Genomic DNA, 23,997 nt, shown 5'->3' on the forward strand with positions numbered 1-23,997 from the left:
ATTCTCAATAAGTAAGCATGATTTAGGTGCCAAAACAATAACTTTAAGAATCCCTTTGATGGTGATGGACGATACAGTATTTTTCTAGATCACAGAAGGTAAGAAAATCTACATACTAAAGGGTAAAGTAAAAATTCTCTTCCCTTCAAAAAATATTTGAAGTTGTCCTCCTGAGAAAAGTCTACTTTATACATCATTCTTAAGGAAGTAAAGAAGCTGATAGAGCAACCATCCTCGTCAACACAACACAGATCTCAAATATGCAGCGATTGGTCACTGAGGTGCTCGGAAGCAGTCTAGAGTTTCTCAGATCTCCATAGGATATGTCATTAAATCTTCTCCTCCTGCTGGGCCTGACTTCTGGGGAAAAAAGCATATGGTATAAAAATTACTATATTTGGTAGTGAATACTAATGATTGCTCAGAAGGCTCATCCTTCAGTCTCTATGGCCTTTAGCATCTAGTTGGATACAAATGTGACATGCTTTGATTTGATTTAATAATCTTTTTGAATTTATAGTTCAGAATTAATTATATAAAGTTTATCTATAAAATCAGATACTCACATAAATGGAGAGACATATACATTTATTTCTGGTGTTATCCCATTAACAGACTGTAAAATTAAGGCGAGAAGACCAAGGTCTGTCCAAGGCAAAATTTACAAAGGTGCTCCTTCCCCTTTAATTACTAGGATATGGAAACAGATTTAACACAAACACACACACACCAGACATATATGTGATGTAAGGTGACATTGTTTTTGGAAGCTCAGTGATGTCATATGAACCATATTTGATACCTATATTGCCAATATCTTAATTACTATATGGAATGGCAAAAGAAAGTACTTTGAAACATGCAGAAATTATTCTATGATCTATATAAAAACAACAGCATTTTCTGTGTTATAATAAATTTGCAAGTTGAATTTCATACATGTTATATTACATTACACAGGGCATGTTCTTTAATATTCAAAACCCAGAATGGTTAATAAAAAGAACTCCAAGGAAAAAATTAAGAGAAATTTGGTTAAAGATGTTATTTTACTTCATAGAAATAGCTTTCTAAAGATTTATATAAAGCTTATTATATTGGCCCAGTACTATGAGAATACACAGTATGACAGTAATAGTGCTGTGTTATCTCAGATGGTGTAAATCACTTGGTTGATTTGGCTAATAAGTAAATAGAACACCAATTTTATTTACCAAGGCCAATTAATAAATTCTTAAAAACTGGGTATATTTGAATCAAATGTCACTGTAAAGTTAAGACAATATAGATTCCATAATACATACTGTTGTTTTCTAATGTATCTATAATGAAACATAATATAAAATATGGATTTTTGTATCAAAACTCTTCATCAGAAAGTACAGCTCACATCAGAAGTTAATATCACTGGGGAGTTAAATGATTAAAACAAAAACAAATAACGTATTACAAATAGCCTTTTGTTCTTCACTTACTATGATGCAAACTGCAAGGATTTCACCTTTAAGGGTTAAAGAGTTTAATCAATGTCAATGTCTGATCTTCTGAAGGCGATAAAGAACAGTCTGTCTAGCGATACCCAACAGAACATCACTTTGTCAAGCCACAAAGCACCCAAAAGCTTGTCAAGTAAGTTCCCAGAAACCTCTTTGTGGTTAGAACTCAGCTCCTTCTTGCTTGACCTATTATTTGATATTTGACCACTTGGTTGCAAGACACTTGCTCTTTCTAGCTGAAATGTCACTGGGGCATCTTGTCAGCTCCCCGACATCTCGGCCTGACATACAATTTTACTTTTGTGTGCTACAAGGCAGAAAATGCAGGGCAATGGCCTTGTTTTAAATTCTGTCAGCATCAAAGATGGGCGTCACTCTTGGGTCCTACCAACCACACAAACAAAAAAGAAGTCTATTTTGAAGGTCAAAACAGCCATTACCTTGAAGTTTTTCAGCTTATTCTAAATATGTTACGTGCTGTACTGGTGTGGGAACTGTCCTTAAAAAGTGCCTAAAAGCACCACAGACATCTTCCCAGCACAAGTGCTCGACTTTCTTATCAAAAGCAGGCTTGCTAAAAAGGAGGCGTTTTCAATGCCTGCAGGGACCAGATGCAGCAGTTAACTTAACTTGTTCAAATGGGCAAGTGGTATCATGTAGCTTTACAAGGAGCAACCTGACCTTCTCACATTGACCAGGAGTGACATTATTGTGCAGGAGGAGAAGCAGTCACATCATTTCTGTTTTGCACAACCTGCTTAAAGTTTGCAACTAAATGCTTGTCTTCAGTTGAGCTGACAAGAGAGAAGAGGGGGCTCAGTGAACCATGGCAGGGCTGCCATGAAATGACAGGAATCATTGGCATACATTTCAAATAGCTCTCTCAATCCTATTAAAGTATTGCAGTCCTGCTTTAAAATAGACAAGTATGAAACAACTTTGATAGATAGAGACTAAAATGGCTTATTGATTTTTTTAAGTCTGAAGGAAATTACCTAAAATGTGTCATTCTTTAACATTTAAAAATATGTTACATAAAAATGAGTAACTGTGATAATAAATAAAACTTGGAGGGGAAAAAAGTTGGTTATTTCATTATTCGAGGAGACATAGATACCTGAACACATCAAGATATTACACAATTTTTAAAAACCCATGGCCACTTGAGCTGAAACAAAATTCGACTGATAAGAAAATCCCCCATCACAACAATTTTAATTGTACTGTTAACTCTTCCTGCATGCTTTTTATTTCATAAAGTCATAATCCAATCTGAGCTGGTCGCTTGGCAGTAGCAGACACTGTCACTGGAGACGATTGAGATGATGCCAGGGGCGCAGGATTTATAAGTGTTTCCTTTAGGAAAGTGTAAGTTGTGTCAAGTTCAGCTTTCAATGGCAAAAAATCCCCAACATCAATTGTGTCAGCAGGAAGAGCAGCTCTTGAAGGAATGGAGAGATTTGAATGGTCCCGTGATCCTGTCTATGATACAAAAAGAAGAGAACAATAAACACAGAACTGAAAACTCAGAGTCTAAACCCATAAACAGAGAAGCGGACTAAGAATCATAATATGAAATGGGGTGGAAACAGCAATTTAAATAACCTATATGATAATACATAAATATTAAATTATTTTCCAAGTTGTGATAGAACCTCATTTGTTCTACATCATAAACTTGCCAGGACATCAGGAATTGGGCTAAACACTAAAACTTTGTAGAAAACTTTTATCAAGTTATTGAATCAAAAAGTCAGTACAATCAGGCATTTTTGCCTCTTCTTCCATCCACTGGCAAATTACAGAAACCAATTCTAATAATAATGTTTATTTCATTATGCTCTATGTGTGTGTGTGCTGAGTCGTTCAGTCGTGTCTGACTCTCTGCGACCCTGTGGACTGTAGCCCACCAGGCTCCTCTGTCCAGGGGATTCTCCAGGCAAGAACACTGGAGTGGGGTGCCATTTCCTCCTCCAGGGGATCTTTCTGATCCAGGAATTGAACCTGCTTCTCCTGCATTGGCAGGCAGATTCTTTACCACCAAGTTCACCTGGGAAGCCCTCTATAATATATGCTATATAATTGGGAGATTAGACCGCTTAGAAAATTCATAACTATGAATATTTGTGTGTTTAAGTTATCAGCCTGACTTATTTAATTGAACGATACAGCACAAAGAAAAACAAGTCAATCCTTGCACCCTATAGAAAATAGCATACCAACATATAAAATGCCAATTAAATGAACTATTTGTCTTTACCTTTAATAATACTGCCACCACCCTGTTTTAATGACGACTATTCTATTATAAGCATTTGGAAACCATATATCAAGATATGGGAATGCAACATGAAAACAGTTTGTCACATATTTTAAAACATTACTGCTACCCAGAAACTGTTGGAAATCAAACTTAAGAAAGCCACACACTCGTGAAATACTTAAAAACATAATTAATATTTTATTGAATCTATACATTTAAGTCTTAAGTAACAGCAGTAAACAGTAATTAACCCTTAACATAAATGAAGTCTTACTAGTAAAGCAGATAGGTGCTACTTTATGGCATTTATAGATAGGAGAAAAACAGCAATCAATTGTATGTCAGAATTTTCCAGATTCCCAGTAAATAAATGTTGCTGAAATAATAAGTCTAGTCCTAAGTGTCTCCATTAAAAAACACATTTATATTGCAGAGGTTTTAATAACAAAACATCTTTTTGGTAGATTCTCTTAAGGTTTTGACAACAAAACAGCATGAATGCTAAGGATCTGCTTTATTATGTCATATTATACAAAACCATTTCTACATGTGAAAGCGTGAAGGAAGCAATCTCTGGCTTCAGAAACATATTAGAAATTCAACTGTTGTATGCGTTACTATTTTTGTGGATTTTTTTTAAAACTACAACTGGAGAAAAATCAATGGCTGCACCTAACACCTAGTTCAGCAATTTTCTTTGATCTCCGTTCTTTTGATTTCTTGATTCTCCACTGCAAGCCTACAGCTGACGGAAATCATCTCTTTTTCTACTGGAAGTTAAAAAGAAAAAGGAAAAAAAAAAAAAAAAACCACCTAAAATGGCCACTCAAATGGCTTTATGAAGGAGAGGATTTAGCTTATCCTTGCTGAAAGAAAAGAACTCCCAAGGTCATATGTTGACCCTGCTTAGAAGCGCTGATGAGATTTCACTTGCACAACCTTAATGGGTGACCAGATCAGTTCAGAACCAGAACAGAGGCATCTCATTACATCAGAGGCTGGAGGTATAGATTCCTGCACTTTTCCTGCTGCTAGAACCATCTTTGGTGATTTTTTTTTAGCCCTGCGTCTGAATTGGCGGCATTATTACTTGATCGATTTTGCTGCTGTAAAGACTACAATGCCATCTGCTAACTGATTCTGCCAGAACTGGGGGTAAGAGGGACAACGGAAGAGCAGGAGATGGTGGGGGTGATTCTCTTCATAATAAAACTCAGAGCAATCGTACTATTTATTATGATCAAAGAGTATTGGCAGGCAAGCCTTCAACAAGTTTCTTGTTACATCTTTATACTTCAGGTTCTGGTTTAAGAAAACTGTATATGTGCAGAATCAGACCAAGGAAGCTCAGCTACTCTGAGAAAATCTCCTTGATGCTTTAGACTAGAGAAAGATAACTGTGCCAAACTGACCAACCACTCCTGTTAGATATATCTTACTCAAATCCATATCCTGTACTTGAAATTTCCTTTTCTGTTCTTATGAGTCCATTGACCTAACATTACACATGAGGAAGGTTATCTTTAGGAAAGGTCTTTAACTGCTCACTTCCCCTTAATACATTCAGTGGATTTTAAACTCTACAAAGGGGTGCCTCTTCTACTTTTTCTAGTCTTACTTTTTCTTATATCTATTTTCCATCATGTAGCCTGAAAGCGTTTTTTTATTTCTAATATAAATTGTTTGACCAAATAACCTTGAAATGGGGTATTGTGTATGTCTTTGGTATTTCAAACCAGAGTCTCACTTTTTGTGTACCTGAGATTCAGATTTGATACACTAAAGAAATAATACATCCTAAACATGGGAAACAACTTTAAAAAGAAGAGATTTCTGTATCATACAGCAAATCCCCACTGGCTTTCTATCTTACATATGGTAATGCATATGTTTCAAGACTACTCTCTCAATTTGCCTCACCCTCTCCTTCCCCTGCTGTGTCCACAAGCCTGTTCCCTAGGCCTGCATCTCTATCTGGTGCTCTTTGACAACCTAGAGTGGTGGGATGGGGTGACAGCCGGAGGAGGTTCAAGAGGAAGGGGACATATATATATATGGCTGATTCATGCTGTGGTGTGGCAAAAACCAACACAATATTGTAAAGCAATTATCCCCCAATTAAGATTTTTTTAGTGGGAAAAAAGAAGAGATTTTTTTTGAAGATTTGCACTCCTCGAAAGACAAACCCTCCATCAAGTAAACAGACTTACTTTTGTGTAAATGAAAATAATTGTTTTTCTGTTACTGAGGTCATGTGCTATACTGCAGGCACCGCTAGAAAATAATCTTTTCCATGACACAATAAAATTTGATTTTAAGTCACTTAATAGCTTATAAGCAAACTAGCAAAAATTCTGGTGAGATCTTGATTTGAAAATATGATGTTAAAATAACAAGTAAATATGCTGTAAATAATATTCAGAAATATAACACTTTTAATATAACACAGAGAGTAAGAGGCAGTTAAATAACTTTTTATCAGAGACCATTAAAAGTTAATATTCACCATCTGATATTATATTTTAAATCTGTGGTCATTTAAGCTACTTTTTAAACTGCTGAGGTGTTCTGATGTAAATCAAACTGCTGAGGTGTTCTCATGTAAATCAAAATTTAGGCAATTTTTAAAAAAGAAATTAGCTACCTGAAATAAAAGCTAGGTGTCATGTGAATCTTTATAGAGGCACTTTTATTTACTTAATAAGCTGTAAATGATTCTATTTGAGCTGTTATAGTCCATCAGTTAAATATATATTCACAATACAAAATGTGTCTACTAAATTTCTGTATTTTAAAAATCTTATGAAATATAGTAATTAGACAGGTCCATTAACCATTTTTCAAGACTTTAATATCTCCATTTTCTAAGGGTGTTTTTTAACAACAAAAATAAATATAGCACTAGTGTAATAATAAGATAACGACTGAACTGTCTATATATCAAAGTCACTTTGCAGACCAAGGCTTCTAAAACAATGACTGTCTCTAAGCCATCTGTCTCCTGTGCAGCATTTACGATAAAGTTAAGTCTTCCAGAATCTAGTAGTATAAAAAATGAGGAGTGATTTAATTTAGTAAGCCTGAATAGTATTGCAAGGATATTATGCCAGGCAAATAGTATGGTGAAAGGAGTACTGGACTAGAGATCAGAAGACTGTATTTTTTCCCTCCCAGTTCTGTTACAATTCAGCTGTGTCATTTAGGTGAGTGAATTAGTACTCCTAGGTCTCACTTCCTTTGCCTAAAAAAATGAAGAGCAGATGATACCATTCTAATGGCAGAAAGTGAAGAGGAACTGAAGAGCCTCTTGATGAGAGTGAAAGGGGAGAGGGAGAAAGCTGACTTCTTAAACTGCAACATCCAAAAAACTAAGATCACTTCATAGCAAATAGGTTGGGGGGGGAGTGGAAACAGTGACAGATTTTATTTTCTTGGCCTCCAAAATCATGATGGATGATGACTGCAGCCATGAAATTAAAAGACGTTTGCTCCTTGGAAGAAAAGCTATGACAAACGTAGACAAAAGTATTAAAAAACAGGGACATCACTTTGCCGACAAAGGTCCAGAGTAGTCACGTATGGATGTGAGAGTTGGACCATAAAGAAGGCCTAGCATCAAAGAACTGATGCTTTTGAACTGTGGTGCAGGAGAAGACTTTTGAGAGTCCCTTAGACTGCAAGGAGATCAAATCAGTCAATCTTAAAGGAAATCAACCCTGAATATTCATTGGAAGGACTGATGCTGAAGCTGAAGCTCCAAGACTTTGGGCCACCTGGTGCAAAGAGCTGACTCATAGGAAGAAACCCAAATGCTGGGAAAGACTGAGGACAGGAAGAGAAGGGGGCAAGAGAGGATGAGATGGTTGGATGGCATTACTGACTCAATGGACATGAGTCTGAGCCAGCTCTAGGAGATAGTGAAGGACAGGGAAGCTAGGAGTGCTGCAATTCATGGAGTTGCAAAGCGTTGGATATGACTTAGTAACTGAACAACAGGACTCTTTCTAGCTCTGAAGTTCTACATGTCCACCATGATTCCAACCCATGATGATGTATGGCATAAGGTTAACACCTAACTTTTGTGAATAAATCAGAGTTCCTAAACATAATTCTTCAGATTTTGAGAGGATATAGATGGGCCACTCTTAAGGCGAAGGAATACATACTGCAGATGATTCTTTAAAAAAGCCAAATAGATAATAAAATTAGCCATAGTTTAGATGAGGTAGCTACATTCAATTAAATTCTGTGATACATTTTTTATTACTTTGACCTCCATGATGATGTTTTAAGCTCTGTAAATTATTGACTGATTTTAAGTAGAGTACGCAGCTCTACATAAACTGTGGAAGGAATCAAAGTACCCACAAGAGGGCCTTATGAAGAGGCTCCCTTGCCATTTCTACTTTAGCTCCTAATACGTTCTTATCACTAGAGTCTTAGTAATCAGAACACAGAATTTTCTTCCTTCTGAATGCTTCAAGTTAGTTAACCAAATTTTACCTATTTTCTACTTTTGCCATTAGGCCTCACAGGATACTACAGTTTATACAGTCAGATTTGACAATAATTACATGTATAGTTTTCTCTTGTGGAATGCTTAGTTATGCACCTCAGATATCTGTCTATCTATCTGTTTATTCATTAAACCACACACACATATACATATACCTAATAAATATAGCTACACACATATACTTGCTATACATATACATGTGTGTATATAAACATATACAAATATAGATATATATATACCCCTGCTAGCACATTATTAAATATTTATTCCTTGGAGTCATCAATTATAACTTTGAGTTACCAATACCAAACATGTAGAAATATTTTACACATTCCTTCCTCCATAAGTTATTACGACCTTAGTACAGACCAGTTTCATCTTTAGTTCACTAACAAGATAGGCTAGGTGGCGATATGTTAGTCAGCAGGGCCCTGTAAAACAGTCTCCAGAGAGAGAGAGAACACGATCTGAGAAGTTTAGACACTTAGAGATTAAAAAGGAAGGGCAATCATAAAGGGAGAAACAAATCAGAAAAGAGAGGTAGAAGATACTAATAACCAACTCGATTCACATCACAGCAATTTACTCCTCAAGCAGACGGTTCACATTCGTTCGAAAGCCAGAGTTCTTAAGTCAGTCTGGTTCAGTTTCAGCCTCAACGACTTGGTTAATGTGGTAGATTAATTGGATTATGCCTTCCTTACAAGCATGCTCCTTGCCACGTGACCCTGCAGTTGTTTGCAGCCTGGTTCACAAGCACACTGTTGCCCTACCCAGCTAGTCTAGCATTTCCTCACTTGTACTCTATAATCTGCTTACATGGACTTGCAGATTATTACATAGGCTTGAGGCTTCCCTGATACCTCAATTGGTAAGGAATCCATCTGCAATGCAGGAGACCCCAGTTCAATTCCTGGGTCGGGAAGATCTGCTGGAGAAGGGACAGGCTATCTACTCCAGTATTCTGGCCTAGAGAATTCCGTCCATGGGGTCGCAAAGTCGGACACAGACATGACTGAGTGATTTTCACTTCACTTCACCTTACATGGACTTGTGAGTCAGGAAATAAGATGTTCTATAGCTCACATCTGCCTCTGGTCTGTTCACTGTCTGGTATACACCTCTATCCTTTGTGGGATGAGTGTGCCTTCTCTACCTTTCAGACTCTGCCAAGGTTCCCCTCCTTGTAAGCCCTTTTCAGCTCATTGCCACACACTTCCCCAACTGCTGTGAGCTGCTACATTCAATCACATGTTGGCATTCCTTTGTGAACATTTATTTTTCTGTTTTCACTTATTTGTATTCATTCATCTCCCCAGAAAACTATAAGCACCTAGGGTAATGGAATCATGACTTTGTATTCCTAGCACTTAGAAGAGTATCTGAAAATAAGATTTCCAACTGATGAATGAATAAACAAGCCACTCATGTTATTATTTCATGATTTTGGCTTTATATTTTATATTTGGTTATTTCACATATATACAGATTATGTCACAATTAAAAGTAGCACAGTGAACTGGAAAGAATTCAGGCTTTGCACCCCAAGACACATATTAATCAAATTAGCAAAGATCAAACACAAAGAACAACTATTAAAAGCAGCAAGGGAAAAACAACAAATAACACACAAGGGGATTCCCGTAAGGATAACAGCTGATCTCTCAATAGAAACTCTTCAGGCCAGGAGGGAATGGCAAGATATACTTAAAGTGATGAAAGAAAATAACCTACAGCCCAGATTACTATACCCAGCAAGGATCTCATTCAAATACGAAGGAGAAATCAAAAGCTTTACAGACAAGCAAAAGCTGAGAGAATTCAGCACCAACAAACCAGCTCTCCAACAAATTCTAAAGGATATTCTCTAGACAGGAAACACAAAAAGGGAGTATAAACCCGAACCCAAAATAATAAAGTAAATGGCAACGGGATCATACTTATCAATAATTACCTTAAACGTAAATGGATTGAATGCCCCAACCAAAAGGCAAAGACTGGCCGAATGGATACAAAAACAAGAACCCTCTATATGCTGCTTACAAGAGACTCACCTCAAAACAAGGGACACATACAGACTGAAAGTGAAGGGTTGGAAAAAGATATTCCATGCAAATAGAGACCAAAAGAAAGCAGGAGTGGCAATACTCATATCCGATAAAATAGACTTTAAAACAAAGGCTGTGAAAAGAGACAAAGAAGGCCACTACATAATGATCAAAGGATCAATCCAAGAAGAAGATATAACAATTATAAATATATATGCATCCAATATAGGAGCACCGCAATATGTAGGACAAATGCTAACAAGTATGAAAGGGGAAATTAACAACACAATAATAGTGGGAGACTTTAATACCCCACTCACACCTATGGACAGATCAACTAAACAGAAAATTAATAAAGAAACGCAAACTTTAAATGATACATTAGACCAGTTAGACCTAATTGATATCTATAGGACATTTCACCCCAAAACAATGAATTTCACCTTTTTCTCAAGTGCTTATGGAACCTTCTCCAGGATAGATCACATCCTGGGCCATAAATATAACCTTGATAAATTCAAAAAAATCGAAATCATTCCAAGCATCTTTTCTGACCATAATGCATTAAGATTAGATCTCAATTACAGGAGGAAAACTATTAAAAATTCCAACATATGGAGGCTGAACAACACGCTTCTGAATAACCAACAAATCACAGAAGAAATTAAAAAAGAAATCAAAATATGCATAGAAACTAATGAAAATGAAAACACAACAACCCAAAACCTGTGGGACACTATAAAAGCAGTGCTAAGAGGAAAGTTCATAGCAATACAGGCATACCTCAAGAAACAAGAAAAAAGTCAAATAAATAACCTAACTCTACACCTAAAGCAACTAGAAAAGGAAGAATTAGAGAACCCCAGAGTTAGCAGAAGGAAAGAAATCTTAAAAATTAGGGCAGAAATAAATGCAAAAGAAACAAAAGAGACCATAGCAAAATCAACAAAGCCAAAAGCTGGTTCTTTGAAAGGATAAATAAAATTGACAGACCACTAGCCAGACTCATCAAGAAGCAAAGAGAGAAAAATCAAATCAATAAAATTAGAAATGCAAATGGAGAGATCACAACAGACAACACAGAAACACAAAGGATCATAAGAGACTACTATCAGCAATTATATGCCAATAAAATGGACAATCTGGAAGAAATAGACAAATTCTTAGAAAAGTACAATTTTCCAAAACTGAACCAGGAAGAAATAGATAATCTTAACAGACCCATCACAAGCACGGAAATTGAAACTGTAATCAGAAATCTTCCAGCAAACAAAAGCCCGGGTCCAGACGGCTTCACAGCTGAATTCTACCAAAAATTTAGAGAAGAGTTAACACCTATCCTACTCAAACTCTTCCAGAAAATTGCAGAGGAAGGGAAACTTCCAAACTCATTCTATGAGGCCACCATCACCCTAATACCAAAACCTGACAAAGATACTACAAAAAAAGAAAACTACAGGCCAATATCACTGATGAACATAGATGCAAAAATCCTCAACAAAATTCTAGCAATCAGAATCCAACAACACATTAGAAAGATCGTACACCATGACCAAGTGGGCTTTATCCCAGGGATGCAAGGATTCTTCAATATCCTCAAATCAATCAATGTAATTCACCACATTAACAAATTGAAAAATAAAAACCATATGATTATCTCAATAGATGCAGAGAAGGCCTTTGACAAAATTCAACATCCATGTATGATAAAAACTCTCCTGAAAGCAGGAATAGAAGGAACATACCTCAACATAATAAAAGCTATATATGACAAACCCACAGCAAACATTATCCTCAACGGTGAAAAATTGAAAGCATTTCCCCTAAAGTCAGGAACAAGACAAGGGTGCCCACTTTCACCACTACTATTCAACATAGTTCTGGAAGTTTTAGCCACAGGAATCAGAGCAGACAAAGAAATAAAAGGAATCCAAATTGGAAAAGAAGAAGTAAAACTCTCACTGTTTGCAGATGACATGATCCTCTACATAGAAAACCCTAAAGACTCTACCAGAAAATTACTAGAGCTAATTAATGAATATAGTAAAGTTGCAGGATATAAAATCAACACACAGAAATCCCTTGCATTCCTATACACTAATAATGAGAAAGTAGAAAAAGAAAATAAGGAAACAATTCCATTCACCATTGCAACAAAAAGAATAAAATACTTAGGAATATATCTACCTAAAGAAACTAAAGACCTATATACAGAAAACTATAAAACACTGATGAAAGAAATCAAAGAGGACACTAATAGATGGAGAAATATACCATGCTCATGGATCAGAAGAATCAATACAGTGAAAATGATTATACTACCCAAAGCAATTTACAAATTCAATGCAATCCCTATCAAGATACCGGCAATATTTTTCACAGAACTAGAACAAATAATTTCAAGATTTGTATGGAAATACAAAAAACCACGAATAGCCAAAGCAATCTTGAGAAAGAAGAATGGAACTGGAGGAATCAACTTGCCTGACTTCAGGCTCTACTACAAAGCCACAGTCATCAAGACAGTATGGTATTGGCACAAAGAGAGAAATATAGACCAATGGAACAAAACAGAAAGCCCAGAGATAAATCCACACACATATGGACACCTTATCTTTGACAAAGGAGGCAAGAATATACAATGGAGTAAAGACAATCTCTTTAACAAGTGGTGCTGGGAAAACTGGTCAACCACCTGTAAAAGAATGAAACTAGATCACTTTCTAACACCGCACACAAAGATAAACTCAAAATGGATTAAAGATCTAAATGTAAGACCAGAAACTATAAAACTCCTAGAGGAAAACATAGGCAAAACACTCTCCGACATAAATCACAGCAGGATCCTCTATGATCCACCTCCCAGAATTCTGGAAATAAAAGCAAAAATAAACAAATGGGACCTAATTAAAATTAAAAGCTTCTGCACAACAAAGGAAAATATAAGCAAAGTGAAAAGACAGCCTTCCGAATGGGAGAAAATAATAGCAAATGAAGCAACTGACAAACAACTAATCTCAAAAATATACAAGCAACTCCTGCAGCTCAATTCCAGAAAAATAAACGACCCAATCAAAAAATGGGCCAAAGAACTAAATGGACATTTCTCCAAAGAAGACATACGGATGGCTAACAAACACATGAAAAGATGCTCAACATCACTCATTATTAGAGAAATGCAAATCAAAACCACAATGAGGTACCACTTCACACCAGTCAGAATGTCTGCGATCCAAAAATCTGCAAGCAGTAAATGCTGGAGAGGGTGTGGAGAGAAGGGAACCCTCCTACACTGTTGGTGGGAATGCAAACTAGTACAGCCACTATGGAGAACAGTGTGGAGATTCCTTAAAAAATTGCAAATAGAAATGCCTTATGACCCAGCAATCCCACTGCTGGGCATACACACCGAGGAAACCAGAAAGGAAAGAGACACATGTACCCCAATGTTCATCGCAGCACTGTTTATAATAGCCAGGACATGGAAACAACCTAGATGTCCATCAGCAGATGAATGGATAAGAGAGCTGTGGTACATATACACAATGGAGTATTACTCAGCTGTTAAAAAGAATACATTTGAATCAGTTCTGATGAGATGGATGAAACTGGAGCCACTATACAGAGTGAAGTAAGCCAGAAAGAAAAACACCAATACAGCATACTAACACATATATATGGAATTTAGAAAGATGGCAATGATGACCCTGTATGCAGGACAGCAAAAAAGACACAGATGGGTATAGCGGACTTTTGGACTCAATGGGAGAGGGAGAGGGTGAGATGATTTGGGAGAATGACATTGAAACATGTATAATATCATGTAAGAATCGAATTGCCAGTCTATGTCCGATGCAGGATATGGCACGCTTGGGGCTGGTACGCGGGGATGACCCAGAGAGATGTTGTGGGGAGGGGGGTGGGAGGGGGGTTCATGTTTGGGAACGCATGTACACCTGTGGTGGATTCATGTCAATGTATGCCAAAACCAATACAGAATTGTAAGGGGGGTGGGAGGGGAGTTCATGTTTGGGAACACATGTACACCCATGGTGGATTCATGTCAATGTATGCCAAAACCAATACAGAATTGTAAAGTAAAAAAAAATAAATTATATAAAAAAGAATAAATAAATAAATAAATAAATAAGAATTCAGGCTTTGAAGCTGAAGAGGCCTCGGGTTCTGAGTCTGCCGTGTACTCACTATGTGATCTAAGACATGTTTCTTAACCTGTTTGAGCCTGCATCTTATCCATTATATATGAAGACTAATCCTTTATGGAGCTGTTACAAGGATTAAATGAAAATAATATACAAAAAAATGCATAACATACAGTAGCTCCCCTTCGCCTCTCTTTCTACTCTTCTCAAGTGATAATAAACTCCAAATTTTGAACTAACATGTATGAACATAAATGTCAGGCACCGTGCTAGGTTTAGCTTTATAGGCATTATCTCAATTCTCATAGCCACTCAATGGGAAGGTACTACTACTCTTCATTTTATAGTCAAAGAACCAGGGATCACAAGAGAGGCAAGCACTGCTCCACGTTGCACAGCTTGTTAAGTGCTGCAAAGGGATCCAACTCTTGATCCATGATTCTTCTCCCCTTATGCCTGGCCACCACCTTATCACATCACCCAAAGAAGACACAGCCTCAGGCTTATTCATATCCAGAGCTATTTCATAAAGACAGTAAGGGCTCAACAAATCTCTGTGAAAGTGGAAAAGAAAAGCATGTAGATTGTACTAGAGGTTAAAAATAGATGTTTCTCTTTTTGATAATATGGTTTCTTATAGTCCACTTGAATATCCACAGTACTGGAGTAAATGAATAGATTTTATGACATTTACATAAAATAAAAGTTCTAGCCCTTTCACCAAAGAAGCTTGTATGTTGTTACATTCAGAGATTACACTCAGTGCTGAAGTTTTAAATTACACTATAACAGTTAAACTTTAATTTTAAATTGCTTTAAAGATGTCTTTTGCCTGACAAGATAACAATTCCCATTTTCTTCTCTTGGATGTTTAGATTTCCTGACATGACTGAGGTTGGAAATAGAGTCAAAGAATTTTCCCAGATGGCTTTTGTTCTTTCTTTTCTTATGTTCCTTCACACTCCTGTGCTCCCAGTCTGCTCCTTTCCCGGCAATTCTGATATCCCTGACAGTAGAGAATACTAGAAATGGCCAGAAAATTCAAAAAAGACCATTTCCCCCCTGGATCTTAAGAATATAAAATTTTCAAACAATCAGAGAGAATGTGAAAAGTAAATATATCCATACACTCATGTATATTAAAAAGGGACAAAAATTGGATAAATAAAAATTTATGCTTAATTAATTGAATTAATTGAATAAATAAACTTAATAGAAAATTGCCATTGCAAAACTGAAATGAAAAGCTGATAAAATATATGCAACACACATGATAGCCATAGGGTAGTTTTCTTAAAAAAAAAACTTATGAAAATCAAGAAAAAGAAGAACCTAATTAGAAAATAGGCTCCGGATAGTGCATTTACTAATACTGGATTCAGCTGTAACAGGAAACTCAAAATGTCTGTGGCTTTAACAAGAAAGAAGTTTATTTCTCTCTGATAAAGCTATATGAAACTACCAGGTATCCAGACTGCTTCTACCTTGGGTTCCACAGTCTCGGTATGTGGCTTCCACCTCCAGGATCCAAAATGGTTGCTCAAGTTCCAGCCATTATGTCTGCATTCTAGCCAGAAGAAAGAAGGACAGTAAAGGAGAAGGTATCACTTACATTTGAAAACATCTCCTAAAATCAGAGTACTTTTGTTTACACCCCATTGGCTAGAATTTAGTCATGTGGCTAACTTAGTTTCAGGGGAGTCTGAAAAATACAGCTTCCCCCTGCCCCTGAATGGCCTGGGTAATAGCCAGAGGTTCAATTACAAAGAAAGAATGAGAAAAGAGATCAGGAAACCACTGACAGCCTCCACCTCAGATATATATTGGCTGCTTGGTGGAGGGCAGAGAAATACAATAACCAATAAACATATAAAAAAAAGAGGTAAACCTCATTCACAATTAAAGAAACGCAACACAAAATGTGACAATGAAAGCTTACTTTTTGCCTATAAAATAGCCAAAAATTTAGATGTCTGATGAAACCTACTGCTAAGAGAGGGAAACAGGCAAGTTCCTACCACATAGGCTGGGCTGTACTCTGGTGCAAACTTTTGGGAAGACAAAACTTAAATTGTACCTGTTTTTGATTCAGCAATTCCTCTGTTAGACATTTCTTCTATGGCTACACCCACAGAAGCTCACCAAGATGAGCGTACAGACGCATTCATCAAAGAATTCTTTTAGAAAAACACTTTTAAAATGAAACTGAAGTGTTAAGTGAAGTATGATACAATCATATCGTACAACAATTTTGAAAACTGATGTAAATATGTAAATACTGATGTAGAAATACATCCAAGTGAAATAAGATTCAAAACAGTGCACGCTCATGTGCACGCACGTGCAGATGTCTGTGTGTGTGTATAAAGAGAAAGAACCCATTTGTATGAAAAAATACATAAATAAGTACAGGGAATTCCCTGGCAGTCCAGTGGTTAGGACTTTGTGCTTCCACTACAAGGAGCTTGGTTCAATTCCTGATTGGGGAACTGAGATCCCACATGCTGCACAGAGCAGCCAAAAGAACAGTATAAACACATACATGTATACATATATCTTTTCTTCTTTCTGGAAAGAGAATCACAGAAACTGCTAATTGTTTATAGAAAAGGGGAATAAACTGGAGAATATAAGGGAAAAGCTTTGAAAGTCCAAAATATTTTCTTTCTGTGTTTTTTTTTATCTTTAAAACTACTGAATCACAATCAAAGGTTTTAAACTGGCAGTTCACAAAAGTCAAAATACAACTGATTAACAAACAAATGGGAAAAATGGTAACTGCCAATAGTAATCAAAAACATAAGGGAAATGAGATGTTTATTACCAATCAAAATTCAATTTAAAAAATTGTGATAATTGATGTTCGTGAAGGCATTAAAAAACAGGCATTCACAAATTGCTAGTGATGTGCGAATTGATTGAACCATTTGGATTATAACTTGGCAACTGTCTGGAAATAGTTAAAGCCACTGACCCAACAATTCCATTTATGATTAGTTTCTTAATGTTAATAACAGACAAAAGTTAGAAATAATCTGATATTCAATAACAGAAGTACATTTAAGTAAGCTTTAGCCACTTGATGGAATATTATATGGCTATAAAATTTATGGTTATATTAACAAATAGTTGTAGAACACAGACAAATGCTGAGGCTTGACCAGGGGTCGGAAGCCTTTTTCTATTGAGGATCAGATAAATATTTCATGCTTTGCAAGCCATATGTCTCTGTTGCAACTACTAAACTCTGCTGTTGTAGCCCCAAAGCAACTATAGATAATATATGTGAATGAATTAGTGTGGCTATGTTCCAATAAAACCGCATTAATGAACACTGAAATTTGAATTTACCATAATTTTCACATCATGAAATATTATTCTTTTTTTAATTCATTTTTTAAACATTTAAAAATGTAAAAACCATTCTTAGTTTACAGGCTATACAAAAACAGATGGAAAGTAGATTTGGTTCACAGGCTGTGCTTTTGCCCACCCTTGAGCAAGACTATATAAATGAAAATGAGATACACAAAATTACATAGGATACTTGTTGTGAGGTATTGAGACTGCAGGAATTTTTTCCCTAAGCTTCTGAATTTTCCAATTATCTATAGCACTTTTATAACGAAAACTGCTTTATTGAAAAAGACTAATTTTATACATACTGAAACCCATATTTTAGTATAGTTAGAACTCTGAACTGTGTGGTCAAAATGAAATGTAATTGGTTTGTTAAAGGTCTCAGAGGGGAGGTCGTGAACCAAGTGTTTTCGCAAGTTTTGAAAATCGGATTTTAATTTAGCTGAGAACACTTTCTTCCTTCAACGTTTCCAGGTATCTAACTCATACCCACCATCTGACATTAAGTACACACACACGAGTAACTCGCACCTCTGTACAAGCGTAGCTCCTCACGTGGAGTGCCTACTTACAACCTGCGTGCCTTCATTTAACTCCAAACAGCACTTCCCGCCGCCAAGTTACGACTTCTGTGGTCAAAACGCACACATGTCACACTCTCTCTGGGAACTATTAAGCAAAAGTTTTCTGACCACTTTTTCATTACTGAAGAATTTCCTCTTAAAGTTATAAGTCCTTTTTTATTCAATGTCAAAAATTTAGTAATATCTGGAAGCTATAAACTTAGACCTTCTAGCAGCATGTTTTTCTCTGAGTAGCAATACTGGCCATGCCCTCAGGTAAAAAAGAGCAGAAGAAGGAAGAAACATCTAAAATTTAAAGCTGTTTGAAAGAGATGGTTTTCCTTAATCTCACTAACATGGTATCTGTCAGTCACATATTTCAACAAAATTAGCAATAAATTCGCATGCTAAAAATCAAAACCCATTTTTTCCTACTCCTCCCTTCCAGGGCTGGTTTAAACTATGCTCCTTTGTTACTCCACTTTAATCAAACCTGAAATCACCAGCCATTCTTCATGAAATGTTGCAAACAGTCTTCATTCCCCTGCTGATGATCGAAGAGATCTGTGCTATATTCCCCAGGGATGCTGACCCTTTGGCCAGTGCCCCAGCTGGGCCTTTCTGGAGGGACTGGTTATCTTGAGTTAAAAGAATGTGGCCTCTCTGTTTCTCAGTGAGAGAGGAACCTTTCAGATGTAAGACAAATCATGTGATCTGGGGTTCACATCTGTGGAATGCCTTCCAATCACAACAAGCACTGGGGCATACGTTCCAAAACAAACCACTTAGCTGGCAATGACATTTCCTTTACATGATAGGCAGGAATGCTACTTCTGATAGAACCAGGCCATTTCCAGCAGTCTCAAACCAAACCCATCTCTAGGGAGAACATCTTATAGAACTGTGAGAGTAATGCAGCAACCACAAAATTCCAAAATAATAGAGCTACGGATTCCATTTCAAGAACCTACTCCCTGCATGACCCATTCCATATGATAAGACTTTCCCCAAGACAGTATTAGGACCCTAAATTAGCTCCACTCACTAATTCTTTTAATAGATATCTACTATCTATTAAAAGAATAAAATCAAAGAAGTAACTAAAATGGCTAGAAAGTGTCAGACACTGTTCAGGGTACTGGGATACAGAAGTGAATTACACACCAAAATTCTCTGCCTTTAGAGAGTTCACCTTGTCCTTGACTATCTGTGTTTGGAGTCAGTTCTTAAATTATAATTTGTTCAATACTCTATAACCACACAACTGCTGTTTTGTAGTATTACATTTTGATAGACAATGGTACTTAGAGTTTGCTAGACTGATTGTGCCATGGACACAAGCAAGGTCCCAGGAATGAGTCACATTTCTCTAGTTCTTTCCTGACCAGATCACACATGACCTCAGACTCCCTGTCAAAAGTTGCCGGGTGTCTGACATCCTTCCATCAGGCCCTGCCTCCAGCGTTATTAGAGAGACTCATTGTGCCATATGGGCACCGTCTTTACACAGACTAGCCCTACAGCCACTCTTCCCTCTGAAACCTGTGGTAACTCTGACTAGAATCCAGTGTCTCACACTGTCTGTCATAAAACATTTATTTCAGCTTCCACCTGTAGGCATCTTCTTCTCAGAGACCAGAAGCCAGGCCATAAGCCCGCACGGAGGAGAAGACCTACACTGCGTTCTCTGCTTCTCATCACCTCCTCTGACCACCTTGCCCACAAAACCTCCACTTGCCCTTGAACCATCACCAAGGCCCTCAGTCACACAAACTCCCCAAGAGCCTGCACACCACTTTTTCACAAAGGCCTTGATTTGTTTGAAACACAACTCAGGTTAGGGTAGCCACAAGATAACAATTTTGACAAAGGTTTTAAAGCTCTTTTCTAAAATTGTTCACCTGTTATTCAAGTGTCTCGTCACATTCTCTAGTCTACAAATGCACTTTTAATTTTTCTAAGCAAGTCATTCCTTCAGACTTCTCTCTTTTTTCTACTTGACCTCTACTTTATTGTATATTTACTTATTATCTGAGAATATTCAAATTTTCTCTTGAAGACAAGAAAAAATAGGACAGATGGAACTCATAACAAGTGTTAAGCATAAAGAATGAATCAGCCAGTAGTGCGAGATAAGAGGCAGAATCTATATGACAGGAAAAGGTATTAGTTGGTCCCCTGCAGGACAGGCTACTCCCAGACAAACAAGAAAGAGGGAGAGATGCATCACCTCCAGATTAATGTCAGCCTCAAATTGCCCTCGATGGCTCAGCCAATAAAGAATCTGTCTGCTAATGCAGGAGAAACAGGAGATGCGGGTTTGATGCCTGGGTTGGGAAGGTCCCTTGAAGAAAGAAACGGCAAGCCACTCCAGTGTTCCTGCCTGGAGAATCCTATGGACAGAGGAGCCTGGTGGGCTACAGTCCATGGGGTTGCAAAGAGTCAGACACAACTGAAGCGCAGAACACAGGCAAACTGCCCCCAGAGCTACAGAGAAAACCCAAAGCTGTCCGGCTGCCTAAGTGGCAAGCTACAGAGATACTGGCCAGGAGTACTTCTCAAGACAAGCGTGGATAAGTGGACCGAGGCATCTTCAGTCACCTAACCCCGCTTTCTCAGCACTCCATCTTGGTCCCATAACCTCACGTGGAGAAGGCTGATGCAGCTGAGAGAGAGGCCATTTGAACACCTCATGAGCAAGGAACCAGAGAGTAGGGTCTGTCCCCCTGCTGCCTCCCTACCATCTGCTTCTTGCTGTGTGTTTTAGATTGATTTGCTAAACCATGTGATTTGAGGATCCTAATTTCATCTGTGAGACCTCCTGTTCTGTGAGTTCAGGGGTAACCTGCCTGCTAGAGTCCTTGGAGGCTACCATTACGTTAAGGCAATCTCCCATAGACTCCTTTGCCCATGAGACTAATCAAAACGCTGATCCTGAAGCAAGCCCTGCCTTCTCCTATCTCAGATTCTCTTCTTCAAGCGGCTTTTTCTATTTAAAGGGAGGCTTTTTGTATTTAAAAGGAGACTTCTTCATTGGGTTTTCACAACTCACCTCAGGTATCACCTTGCCCTCAAACCTTCCGTCAATCCAGCCTCCCTACAGGTGGGTTACAAGCCTCTTCTTGGCGTTATCCAGACACCCCACACTGCTGCTTTTATAACAGCACGACATCATAGTCTGCTGTGTGCGTCAGCCTGTGCTGTTTATTGTCGTAGCCACTGACCATGTGTAATTAATTTTAAATTAATTAAAACTGAATTTCATGTAAAATTCAAATTTAGGTCCTCAGTCACACTAACTGTCCTCCACACATTCAACAGCCATGACTCCAGCATCACAGTAGGTCACAATGGTCAGCGCTGGCATGGAGTGTTCCTTCCTTGCAGGCACAGACTGTTTTAGCTGTGCTTGTTTCAGTGTTACCAGTGGCTTGACTTGCTGCTGTTCAGTCACTGTCATGTCCAGCCCTTTTGCAGCCCATGGACTGTAGCCTGCCCGGCTTCTCTGTCCGCGGAATCCTCCAGGCAAGAATTCTGGAGTGGGTTGCCATGGCCTTCTCCAGGGCATCTTCCCGACCCAGAGACTGAACCCACATCTCCTGCATTACCAGGTGAGTTCTTTACCTGGGAAGCCAGTGGCTTGACTAGTGACCAGTAGATCACAGCCATACCATATATTTGCTTATTTCTGACAGAGTACACAGCTTCTAACCCATATTCCAAACAAAGCCAATAGGAAGACATGATTTGACGTTAAACTTTTCTCTCTGAAAAATATTTTTATTTCACAATGTTTAATTTTCATTCTTTAATTCTAACTTTTTCTTATTTTTCCTTTCTAAAGTGTTCAAAGTTTCAAAAGGATTCTCACTGTTCCTTTCTGTGCTTATCTTTCTCCACCTGGTGAGTGTCATTACAGCGTTTCACCTTAGGCTACTCTGAAAGTAAAGGAAAGAAGCCTGTGACAAAAAGACAAGAGGACAGTTATCCTGGCAAGTGTGCATGCACAAGACACCCAGGCCGGAATCCTAGTTCTCTTGACCTAGATTTGCTGTATCAGAGAAAGACGCATTGCTTATTCTCCTGCTTAAATTTTCAATTTCTATACTCTCTTGAGAAAAGGATTCTATTATAAGCTAAATTTGGAGGCAATCTAATTGTTTGATGTAAACCTTCAAAGTTTCCTTTGAGTTGAATGTCTATCTGCTTGGGCAGAAAAGGGGAAAAGAGGGAATTTACATTCACTTTGCTAAACATTAGCATCTTTTGTTCAGTCATTTGAATGCAGGACAGTTCTGGGAAACAGCTTAGAGAACAAGAGTTGACACATAGAGTGGAAAATCTTTTAAGGTGCTCGGATTCAATGAGGGAGAAAGGGAGACGGAACCATGTTTCAGCTCCCTCACTGTGCTCCAGGCTGCGGGAACTTTGTGACAGCTCTCTGTCTCTCAGCTACACTTGACTGGCTTTGGCTGACATTCAGCTGTCAGACAGCAACCCTCAACCAGGCCCCTAACATGCTCCGCAGCTTCACCCAATTAACTCGCTTTCACTTGACACGGCAGCAAAAAGCTTCATAATAGGTGGTCAAGGTGCACGGCGCCTGCCCGCCCTCGACCCGCTCACACACAGCAAGACGTTTAACTACTTTCTTCTCGCCAACGTGCTCAGAACTAGGATGACTACCATTCAGTCACTCCCTCTACTGAACTGGACGGGAATCTAGGGAGCAGTACAGTGATGACTAAGAAGCTGCTCAAAAGCAGATCTCTAGATGCCTAGAGCTAAATTTCAGATCAGTTCCACGGGCCCTTCTGAGAAGAAGATCTGATTTTTAGAGGATCAAAACTTAATATCAACCCAGCAATCAATTTACGGTTTTGTTATCATTCAGTCGTTCAGTCGTGTCCGATTCCCTGCGATCCCATGGACTGCAGCACACCAGGCTTCCTTGTCCTTCCCTATCTCCCAGAGTTTGCTTACTTTTCATTTACGGTTAGTATCACAAATAATAGGATTGTATTGATATAAAGATGACCTGGGATAGGAAAAACTTCTGACAAGTAAGAGCAGAAAGCTCTAGGCACAATTCAAGAGTACGGAATTCAGCCTTTGCTCATAAAAATGCACTTTTTTTGAGAAACTCAACAAATTTTTAATAAGTTTTTGTCCTGCTGTTTAGCCTTTCAGGTGAAATACACTGTACTTGAAAATAGACTTGACTAAGAATAAAAACTTTTACACTTATTTTGAAAAATGATCTGAGTAATTTACACATTTTCTTTCATCTCTCAATATATTCAGACCTAAGTGTATAATCAGTTTTCACTTATTTGCACGCTGAAGATCTGAAAAAATTTTTTAATGTTATGTAAAGAAAAGTAATATAAACTGTACTGTCTTTGGTTCCCTACATTTATAAAGCCATGTCAGGAAGAGGCCACCAAAAAGTCACTTTATGATAGGATTCTTCATTATTGACATTCAAATACAAATTCTTGTAGCTGTTACCAAGATAGAGTTACGATTTCAATTCCAAGGACCCTATCAGTGATCAGAGCTGAAAATCTAATTAAAGGAATGGGAAT

General features: G+C 37.7%; 1 protein-coding gene across 1 annotated transcript in view; it reads right to left on the reverse strand.

Moving 5' to 3' along the window:
• Positions 1 to 569: 569 nt before the first annotated feature.
• Positions 570 to 23,997, reverse strand: part of CCDC171 (coiled-coil domain containing 171) — a 333,839-nt gene continuing 310,411 nt past the window's right edge. Inside the window, exon 26 of the mRNA XM_040240019.1 lies at positions 570 to 2,978. Coding sequence (XP_040095953.1) covers positions 2,757 to 2,978 — 222 coding nt within the window. The 3' untranslated portion in view covers positions 570 to 2,756. The remainder of the gene's footprint in view (positions 2,979 to 23,997) is intronic.

The sequence above is a fragment of the Oryx dammah genome, unplaced genomic scaffold, assembly GCF_014754425.2.
Source record: "Oryx dammah isolate SB20612 unplaced genomic scaffold, SCBI_Odam_1.1 HiC_scaffold_1, whole genome shotgun sequence".
In the NCBI taxonomy this organism is placed as follows: domain Eukaryota; kingdom Metazoa; phylum Chordata; class Mammalia; order Artiodactyla; family Bovidae; genus Oryx; species Oryx dammah.